This window comes from Drosophila eugracilis, unplaced genomic scaffold (genome assembly GCF_018153835.1).
Source record: "Drosophila eugracilis isolate 14026-0451.02 unplaced genomic scaffold, ASM1815383v1 contig_341, whole genome shotgun sequence".
Classification (NCBI taxonomy): Eukaryota; Metazoa; Arthropoda; class Insecta; order Diptera; family Drosophilidae; genus Drosophila; species Drosophila eugracilis.
In genome coordinates, this window is record NW_024573196.1 from 112,067 (window position 1) to 123,007 (window position 10,941).

At 34.6% G+C, this 10,941-nt stretch overlaps 1 protein-coding gene across 2 annotated transcripts; it reads left to right on the forward strand.

Moving 5' to 3' along the window:
- Positions 1-45: 45 nt before the first annotated feature.
- On the forward strand, positions 46-10,142 carry LOC108108777 (ankyrin-3). 2 transcript variants are annotated; one of them, XM_017216951.1, is made up of 13 exons: positions 46-123; positions 487-622; positions 2,241-2,348; positions 3,029-4,142; positions 5,339-5,442; positions 5,501-6,442; positions 6,529-6,859; positions 7,554-7,647; positions 7,709-7,933; positions 7,986-9,673; positions 9,735-9,813; positions 9,873-10,033; positions 10,094-10,142. In XM_017216951.1, the coding sequence occupies exons 2-11, from the start codon at positions 503-505 to the stop codon at positions 9,806-9,808; spliced, it is 4,800 nt and encodes a 1,599-aa protein (XP_017072440.1). In that variant the 5' UTR covers positions 46-123; positions 487-502; the 3' UTR covers positions 9,809-9,813; positions 9,873-10,033; positions 10,094-10,142. The 2 variants fall into 2 exon arrangements, with proteins under 2 accessions (XP_017072440.1, XP_017072448.1); XM_017216959.1 differs by having other exon boundaries at positions 84-108.
- The last annotated feature ends 799 nt before the right edge of the window (positions 10,143-10,941 follow it).

Genomic DNA, 10,941 nt, shown 5'->3' on the forward strand with positions numbered 1-10,941 from the left:
AGAACCAACGGCAACACTGATTAAATGAAATTTTGGATATGGTAGGAAAACGATAAATACGTACATATATAATTATCGAACTACTTTCTCAACAATTGCACGCCTTTGGTCTGGAAATTTTATGTAAATATATATACACATGACTTTAAATTTCAATATATATCATATGTTTAAATGTTTAAACTTATTATTTCTTATACTTAAGAATTTTGTATAATTTTTTTTTTTTGTATTAATTTTTTTGATTGACGTCATTCTATGTACGTATATCTCATTAATTAAAGCCTAAACTATATACATGTGTATGTATGTACGTATTTACAATGTCAATTTTAAAATATTACTAAATATATGTGTACATATGTACGTGTACATACATGCTCATGGAAAATGTATTTGAGCAATTGTAGTTGTATACGATAATTCGCGAAACGGTATAATTGTATGTACATAGATATGTATTAAAAATGATTTCTCGCTTTTCAGGTCTTAACCGTTTATCATGACGCTTGGTGAGATACGAGGCAAGAACGAAGTGCAACCAACAAGTGAAGACTCTGCAAAAACAATGAATTTAAATGATGGAATCTCCTTTGACAAAATTAATGGGAATATGAAACAGGTAATAAGTACAATACAAGTCACTTTTTAAATGTGCTTATCTATGTATTTATGTACACTTATTTTTAAGTGGTCGTTTTGTAAACGTACATATGTACATATACTTGTACAGATGTATATGTATGTATATACCAATAAATACAATATATAAATTATATATATATAAACATAGGTACATATATTTGTACAGTATATGTATATACCAATAAATACAATATATACATTTTTATAATTTCAAAAACAAAAAACTCTAAACACAAAAAAGTGCCAGTTTGAAATTCTAAAACATTCTTCTATGAATACTTTCATATTTTAATATTCTTATAAAAACTTAAAAGCTTCATATGTATGAATCTACTATTTATTTCAGCATCCTGCCACGCTCTCTCTAACGTCCACAAAACGCTTAAATCTCGGGAAAAATAGGTAGTTAGTTAGTTAGTTACCACCACATACCACGGAAAACCTTGGCGACCATAATAATTTTTCAAAATTATTTATTTACATTTAGGTAATAAGGCCTGAGATTGGCAGTCGCCATTAGTTGATCAACATGCTTTTTCTGGCAAAAGTGGGCGCTTTGTAATTTTCCGCTTACAAAATAAATATTTTTAAATTGGTTAAAACAGAAACGGGTATCTCATAGTCGCAGCACTCGACTTTAGCGTTTCTTATTTTTTTTCTTTTGTGTCAATCTTCAAAATATCAAATCAATTTCCGTTCATTTGATCATTATTAATTAATTATTGTATTATTTAGGGAAAAAAATATGTTTTTTTAATTCAACAAAAACCCTACTACATTTTCTTTGTTCTGTTGCAAATTATTGATTCCGATTTTTACACATCTAGTGATTTTTTGGGATAATCAAAAATAATAACAGATAATCGGTCACCGAAAATCTAAGAAAATAAAAAAATTAAATTATCAATCATAAAACGGCCGTTTATGTTAAATATTCGCTGACATAGTTGATTTAAGAAACCAAGCTGTTATTGGGTTTCGTAAGATTCGACAAGAAACATCCGAAACTTTTAGCAATTAATGAGAGTTCTCAAGTGATGCTGAAACTAAGATCAATTGATCGAATAATCGATTAGGAAGTAGTATATTTATTGTACGTAACAGGTAAAAGCCCTATAAAGCAGTGGTGCGCAACGCCTATGGTCTGAGTGCTCATTTGTTTTTGTAAATGGTCGGAGCATATGGGCTTGCTCGTCCATAAGCTTTGAACTCCCGCGGCGATATTACAAAATTTTTTAATTTTTCTATTTCCGCCTTACGCCGACTGCAATATAATTCTTCATTCTTTGTAACTTCTGTTTGACATTAAGGGTTTATTTCGCATTTGGCGGGTGAGTAAAATGAGTGATGAATTGACTAAAAAAGAGTTTCTATCTCTTTGCGCACCACTGGAAACAAACACAAAAACGTCAATAAATTTGTGTTAGTAAAATTAATTAATGCGAACGTCGCATTAGCATTGGCAGTATGAAAATTTATGTTGAAGTATAGTTCGATTGCCGATCAGAATACTTTTTCGTTTAATTGATATTTTTCTTAACATATGTTGATCTGACTTTTAAAATTAATATATAGTTTGTTTGTTTTTATTTTAGAACGAAACGACAATATCATTTTTACGAGCTGCCCGCAGTGGTGACATTAAAAAAGTGGTCGATTTTATAGAAAGTGGCCAAATATCGGACATAAACAGTTGCAACGCGGTATGTATAAAATGTTGATAAAAATAAATATTTCGAAAGAATTTAATAATTTTGACCAGTTTCTATTGTATGGACACGTCAGTTTGCTGTGATTATATCTAAAATATACAAGCGTAGTCCCAACTTCCAAGCTATTATAGTTTTTGCTAAACTGTATTTGATATGGGCTTATCACATATACTCTACACCTTTGTAATGGTCTTTGTCTAAACACAGCTTTAAGCTGTATACTATAATGCACAATATTTTTAAAAGAGGACAAACTTTTTTAATAGGAAGTTTCCAATTTTGGTGACTTTGAAAAACCCTATATGTGAACATATATTCTTTTTGAAATTAATGAAAAAAGTTTATTTTATTCTTTTATCCCTTTTAAAATTGTATAGTGATAATATAGATGGTTTTAAGTAACTTAACTAATTTTTAAGTTTTGACACTATTTCAGGCTACACTCGTTTTGTGGTTCTGATCTAGTCCTATTCCTATTATTATTTTTAAATTTGTTAACATTGTCTGTTGACTACATTCTTTTCTCTGCTTAAAAGGGCAAAGATTATATTCCAGAGACTTTGCTTTGAATCTTAAATTGGGCAAGAGATCATTGTTAATCAAGTCTCAAGTCTGTCGTTCGTACATATATAAAGTAGATTTTTTTTGCTACAGTCTGTTTATAATTTCAGAATGGTCTAAATGCCCTTCACCTAGCGGCAAAGGACGGATACGTTGATATATGCTGTGAGTTACTAAGGAGAGGTATCAAGGTGGATAATGCTACAAAAAAGGGGAACACAGCTTTGCACATTGCATCTTTAGCAGGACAACAAGAAGTTATTAATCAGCTTATTTTATGTAATGCCAATGTAAACGTGCAGTCTCTTAACGGTTTTACGCCACTCTACATGGCAGCACAAGAAAATCACGATTACTGTTGTCGGCTCTTATTGACAAATGGAGCGAACCCGTCATTATCTACAGAAGATGGCTTTACTCCACTTGCGGTAGCAATGCAGCAGGGACACGACAAAATAGTAAATGTATTACTTGAAAATGATGTACGTGGTAAGATTCGTCTTCCAGCGCTTCATATTGCTGCCAAAAAGAACGACGTAAATGCTGCCAAACTGTTACTTCAGCATGATCGGAATGCCGACATTGTTTCCAAGTCTGGCTTTACTCCATTGCATATAGCAGCTCATTATGGAAACATGGACATTGCAACTTTACTTTTAAATAACAATGCAGATGTTAATTATAAGGCCAAACATAATATCTCCCCTCTACACGTTGCTTGTAAATGGGGAAAATTATCAGTGTGTAGTTTGTTAATATCTCGAGGAGCATATATAGATGCGATAACTCGTGATGGCCTGACACCACTTCACTGTGCTTCTCGTTCTGGTCATGTTGAGGTCATCGAGCAATTGTTGATTCAAAACGCTCCCATATTAACAAAAACGAAGAATGGCTTATCTGCGCTCCACATGGCTGCACAGGGAGAGCATGATGAAGCAGCTCGACTGTTATTGGATCACGAAAGTCCAGTAGATGAGGTTACTGTCGATTATTTAACAGCTCTTCATGTAGCTGCGCACTGTGGGCATGTAAAAGTAGCTAAACTATTACTAGATTATTACGCAAATCCGAATGCGCGTGCACTGAATGGTTTCACTCCTCTTCATATTGCCTGTAAAAAAAATCGTATTAAAATAGTTGAACTACTGATAAAACACGGAGCTAATATTGGAGCAACCACAGAATCAGGTCTCACTGCATTACATGTTGCTAGTTTTATGGGTAAGTACGAGAAAAATTAAAGACTATAAAATTATTATAAAACTTAATATGCACCGTGTGGCCACGCAGTTTTAACTCGAGGATGCTTGCGCGTTTGGTGCCTCTTGCCTTTAGATGAAAATAAGAAAAAATGATCAAAGGCCAAGTGCTTTTAATTTCAAGCAATATCAAACAGAATTAAAACTTATAACTTTATAACTTTACATTGAAACATTAGTACTTCTTAACTTTTGAACTTAAAGATAATACATATTTAATACCACGTATATATGCTGTAGCTATATAAAAAGTGGTTACGGCCGATGGTCTTTAGTATCGTCTTCGTTGAAATGTATGTGCTGTGACCCCTGCGTGTAGACCTCGGAAAGAAGTATCGTGTGTTTATAGCGTGCAGCATTCAGATTCAACGCTGTCCTATGTCGATGCGACTCGAGAAAAACCTTTTCTTCTGTATCGTCCTCGGTGAAATTTATTCATTCCGCTGTCTAGTAGGGTAATTAGCTTAGGTGGCTGGTCTGTGTTTCGCAAAGTGATGTGACCCCTGCGTGTAGACCTCGGGAAGATGTATCGTAGGTTTCTAGCTTGCAGCATTCACCTACAACGCTGTCTTATGTCGATGCGACACGAGAAAAATCTTATACTTTTAAATTAATCTTAGCGTATGCATTTAGCACGTGAATAATGTCTGACTGAAGGAGATTAATATGAGATTACTCTATGAAGCTTAAATTGATGACGGAGATATCTGTGTGAAATTCAAACTCGATTTCTTATCCCCGTAATTTGCTTTTGCTGGTTAAAATAATCTTGCCTGAGTAGGGCGAACTTTCTAGCTCTAATAGTTCCTGAGATATTAGCGGTATCCATTTTTTCTAATTTATGGGCGTTAGAGTAAGCGTGGCAGGATGCTTGCGCTACGTAAGGACCTCAAGAGTCTGCCTGCTTAATCTCAACTCCGTATTTCTTATAGTTCCTGAGATCTCAGCGTTCATACGGACAGCCGGACGAACGGACAGACGCTATTGATACTAATCAAGAATATATATACTTTATAGGGTTGGAAAATTTCTTCTACCTACTTTTCAACGAACCTTTTATACCCTTTTTTACGAGTAACGGGTATAATTATATTTTCGGTTTAATTGACTATAGTGTTTCAAATAAATCACAAATTAAATAAATTTTAAATTTTATAGGGTGTATGAATATTGTAATATACTTGCTACAACATGACGCTAGCCCAGATATACCAACAATACGCGGAGAAACACCACTTCATTTGGCCGCTCGTGCTAATCAGGTATTGTCAAAAAATATAATTATTTTATTTTATCTATATAAGTTATTTTGATTTTTAGGAGGATATTGTTCGGATTTTGCTTCGCAGTGCAAATGTGGATGCCATAGCACGTGAAGGCCAAACGCCTCTACACGTAGCTTCGCGATTGGGAAATCTTAATATAATTATGTTACTATTGCAGCATGGAGCAGAGATAGATGCTAAAACTAAAGACAATTATTCGTCGCTACACATTGCTACAAAGGAAGGGCAAGAAGAAGTAGTTCAATTGTTATTGGAAAACGGTGCTCAACTAGATGCTGTAACCAAAAAGGGGTTTACTTCACTTCACCTGGCTAGCAAATACGGCAAGCAGAAAATAGCAGAATTACTTCTAGAAAAGGGAGCTTCTGTTGATTTTAAGGGGAAAAATGATGTGACCCCATTACACGTAGCTACTCATTACAATCATCAGTCAGTGGTAGAGACGCTTCTGGAAAAAGGCGCTTCGCCAAAGTTATGTGCGCGGAATGGTCAAAGTGCAATTCACATAGCTTCCAAAAATAATAATTTGGAAATTGTTCACAAATTACTAGAACGCGGTGCAGATGTTAACGATATAAGTAAGAGTGGCTTTTCTCCATTACATTTGGCTGCCCAAGAGGGACACGTTGATATGGTACAACTACTTATAGAATTTGGGGCTAAAAGCTTATGTGCTAAGAACGGTCTGACTCCATTACATTTGGCTGCACAAGAGGGCCACGTTGAAATATCCCGTATTTTGTTGGGACATGGCGCAAAAATTTCAGAGCGCACTAAAAATGGTTATTCTTCCCTTCATATTGCTGCACATTATGGCCACCTCGATCTTGTAAAATTTTTTCTGGAAAATGATGCAGACATCGAGATGTCTACCAATATCGGCTATACACCACTTCATCAAGCTGCTCAGCAAGGACATATTATGATTATTAATCTTTTATTGCGCCACAAAGCGAATCCTAATGCTTTAGCAAAAGTGAGTATTTCAATATATTTAAAAGCCCGAAGCGCTACTGCTCGGCTTTTCGAGCTTACTCAAAGTAACAAAATATTTTTTTTCAGAACGGTAACACTGCTCTACACATTGCACGTAACCTAGGATATATAACAGTAATGGAAACTCTTAAGGTTGTCACGTCTACATCTGTTGTTAACAGCTTTAGTGGTGTAAGCGAAGAAAAGTGCAAGGTAATGTCTCCAGAGCTGATGCATGAATCCCTATTTTCCGATTCCGATGACGAAACTGGTGATGATTTTTTGGATCATGATCATTACAAATACATGGCAACTGATGATTTAAAAGCAAATTACAGTCAGGATCACCAAAACTTTGATACTACAATTCCTGAACATCATGATACTGATGTGTCGGCTCCGTTTAGCCTTGAGAAAGGTAAGTTAAAGTTAATTTAAGAGTTAATTTACAAATCTGCAAATAGATAAAGGCCTAGAAACTCTAGAATAAGTGATCTGGCCATAAGTCAAGGAACGAGTACTTTATACTCTTATAACAATTGGTACCAGTGCTACTAACGCCGCAAAATATCCAGCACTGCAATGTTTAGCAGTACGGCATATGCACCTATACATCATGAGGTATAAAGGGATACAATCATAAAAATAATCTTTCATGTGCGGTATTTTTCTTGACAAAAGGTTTAAATATATATAATTTGTTTACGTTGACTTGAATGAGAATGCACAGGCCGATAATTGATCAATGCGAATGCGGAATTTGGAATGTAGAAGAATGTTTGAATATACTCGTACATATATAGTTTTTTTACTTTGATTTCATTCTATTTACTTTTGCTTACTAAATTTGAAGTAAAAATTCAACTATTGCAATATATGCAGTTAATTTTCAGTACCACATAAAAACAAATGAAATCACTAAAAAACAAAAGGTATAAGTACCACCATGAGATTCGCTGGCATCATACTTGTTCATACAGACAGACGGATAGACAGACAGACGGGCATGGCTTAAACGACTCCGCTATTATTCCTAATCAAGAATATTTGTTGGGAATCTTGGAAATAAGTAAACAATGAAATGTTAATGTTTAAGTCTTGAATTTTCTAAGGAATACTGATCAAGGACGCGGAATGCAATAAAGTATCTACATTGGAGCTGAAATCCACTGATATGGGAAATGATCGACCTCAGATCCAATTGGGGTAAGCTTGCGATGGTAGGTTGTATAAAGAAGCAGATTCTATTTTATGTATCATGTTTTAGGTTTTTAGTATCGTTCCTGGTAGACGCACGTGGTGGATCGATGCGCGGATATCGGCACAGCGGCGTGCGAATTATAGTTCCTCCGAAGGCCTGCGCTGAACCCACACGTATTACTTGCCGTTATGTTAAACCTCAAAGGGTAGTTAACCCTCCTCCTTTAATGGAAGGCGAAGCACTTGTAAGCCGTATTTTGGAAATGTCACCTGTTGAAGGGAAGTTTTTAAGGTAGACTTTGGTTTTATTTGCTCTCACAACAAATAATTGTTTTGTATTTTAGTCCAATAATACTAGAAGTTCCGCATTTTGGCGCCCTTAAAAAAAATGAGCGCGAAATTATTATATTGCGTTCTGACAACGGAGAAAGTTGGCGCGAGCATAACTTACATGAGACTGAGGAAACTCATAAAAACACAACTGGTATCGATTTTAATCGAATTGAAGAATTACATACAGATCGCATTGTTCGAATTGTTACACAAAATGTCCCGCACTTTCTTGCCGTTGTTTCGCGTCTTCGTCAAGAAGTGCACGCAATCGGGCCAGATGGTGGCACCGTCTTCTCTATGACCGTACCACAGGTGCACGCTATATTTCCACCTCATGCCTTGACCAAGAAAATTCGAGTCGGTCTTCAGGCACAACCAGTAGAACTGGTTGGATGTTCTAAGCTGCTCGGCCAAGGCGTTGGTGTCTCACCAATAGTCACTGTTGAGCCACGACGCCGAAAATTTCATAAGGCAATTACACTCAGTATCCCTGTTCCAAAAGCTTCTACAAAAAGTATGGTTAATGCATGCTATGGAAATGGAAATTCAAATTCACCTACTCTGAGATTATTGTGTTCCATTACCGGTGGTCAAACGCGTGCAACATGGGAGGATGTTACTGGATCAACCCCGCTGTCTTTCCATAAAGATAGTATAACTTTTACCACAACTGTTTCTGCCCGTTTCTGGTTAATGGATTGCCGAAATATCGCAGACGCTGGACGAATGGCTACGGAACTATACAGTCATTTGGCAAAAGTTCCTTTTTTTGTGAAGTTCGTAGTATTTGCAAAGCGCATTTCTGAAGCGGAAGCGAAATTTTCGGTGTTTTGCATGACTGACGATAAAGAGGATAAGACTCTTGAACAACAAGAATACTTCACAGAAGTTGCAAAAAGTAAGGATATCGAAGTATTGCAAGATCAAACAATTTATCTAGAGTTTTCTGGTAACATTGTCCCCGTCTTAAAGACAGGCGAGCAACTTTATACAAAGTTTCAGGCATTTTGCGAAAATCGGCTTTCATTTGTTGCTCATATTAAGGACCCAGAGTTTCCACATGGTCGCATCTGTTTTATGCCCGATAAAAAAGTCGGTCTGAATGAACTACCATTGAATCCTCTTTGTACTTTAAATGTGTCGGTAGATATGGTAACTATCAAAAAGCATCTTGCAAACAATCAATTTTTTCACTTAAACCGTGACATTAATATGCGTGGCAAATTGAATCAAAATGATGTTATTAATTCAGAAATAGAAGCCGATTCACCGACTACTAGACAAATTAATAAAAAGTCAAACGACATTGAGTTGATAGAAAACCAAACAATAACACTAATTGATATATGTAGCCATATAGGAGGTGACTGGCCACAGCTTGCAAAACAATTGGGTGTTCCCGAGTCCGATATCGAGCTGGTCAAAGCAGAGTACTTTAGTGACGACAGCGTACGTCAGAGCATGGTAATGTTACAGCTATGGCTAGAACATGGAGGAATTTTCACAGAGATTGAAATAGTTGAAGCTCTTTGCAAAATTGGCCGTGGGGACGTAGTGGAAAAGTGTCGTCATAATGCAGAGACCGTCAATAATAAAATGGAAGGTCTGGATAACGCAAAAATTAAGAAAAGTAGGGAGTATGAAGGGCCAAGTACGAACACCACAAAGCGTAACTCAAATACCATTAACACTGAAAACGGTAAGTTGATGGTTATAATTTACTAAAAATGATATTATAAACGTATTTGTGATTTATACAGAAAAATTACGTGATACACCTCAAGCATCACAAAAAGAAGATCTTGAATTGCATGAAAAAGGATCAACTTCTTAGGATAGGTAATTGAATGCTTTTTTCACTCAAATGTCTTTAAATATATATATAATTTTTTTCGCAGAAGGATAATTGATATCAAATAATAAATAATATTAAAAAATGCCCACAGAGTCAATTATTTGCAATAAAAAAAATATGTTAATCTTTTAAAATTCATTTTAACCATTATTTATTTAAAGAAGATCTTGAATTGCATGAAAGAGGATCAACTTTTTAGGACAGGTAATTGAATGCTTGTTTCACTCAAATGCCATTTAATATTTATATAATTTTAATTTGCAGAAGGATAACTGATGTCAAATAATAAATAACAAATAAAAAAATTACCCACAGATTTGCAATCATAAAAAATTATGTTAAACTTATTTATTCTTATTTCTACATTTTCAATCTAAAAGGAAAATATATAAACAAAGCTACAAATCTACAAGCTTCTTTACAATTGGAAATGAAACACTAGTTTAATAAACTATTAAATCATTATTGTTTTAATTTAAGATCTGTTTAAATATCAAGATATTTAGCTTTTAGGATGCATCGCAACTATAAGCTGAAAAAAGCTGATTAAATGCTTCGTGCACGAAAAAGAATATGCCATTAAAAATATCTCCAGCACCAAGCCATGAACGAAGTCCAGAAATCAAGTAGATATGTAGTTATCGTTATGACCCACTAAGAAAATCGGCTATAAAAATGGTCAAAGGGTAAGGAGAGTAAATGGGCATACTAATTCATCAAAAAGTGTGCTTTTGAGATATATATAATATATAGTCGATGTCGTCATGTTAGTCCGTCTGTATGAGACCTGGGTACTATAAAATATATAATTCCAAAAAAAAATTACAACGTTGAGATAATAATAAAAAAAAATGTTCCCAGCTGGTCACAAATCTAAGCCATATTAGCAAAGTTTTATTTGCTTTAAATTTGTATGGGAAAATTAAGACTTTAAAAATCTAGTAAGAATGTATCATATAAGAGGATGTACACCTTTTTTAAAATTTTCAATTTTCACCTAATTTCAAGAAGTCATATTTAATCAATATCTTTTTTCGATAATATATTTCAAAATTTTAATTAAATATCAATTTTTTAATAAATATCTATGCACTTATAATTCCTTTTAAAAC

Bases quoted from the DNA above. Each gene is read 5' to 3' on its own strand.
- LOC108108777 (XM_017216951.1), top strand. From the start codon at position 503: ATGACGCTTGGTGAGATACGAGGCAAGAACGAAGTGCAACCAACAAGT. The intron at 6,443-6,528 runs GTGAGTATTTCA...ATTTTTTTTCAG, and splicing joins ATCCTAATGCTTTAGCAAAA to AACGGTAACACTGCTCTACA. The intron at 7,648-7,708 runs GTAAGCTTGCGA...ATCATGTTTTAG, and splicing joins CGACCTCAGATCCAATTGGG to GTTTTTAGTATCGTTCCTGG.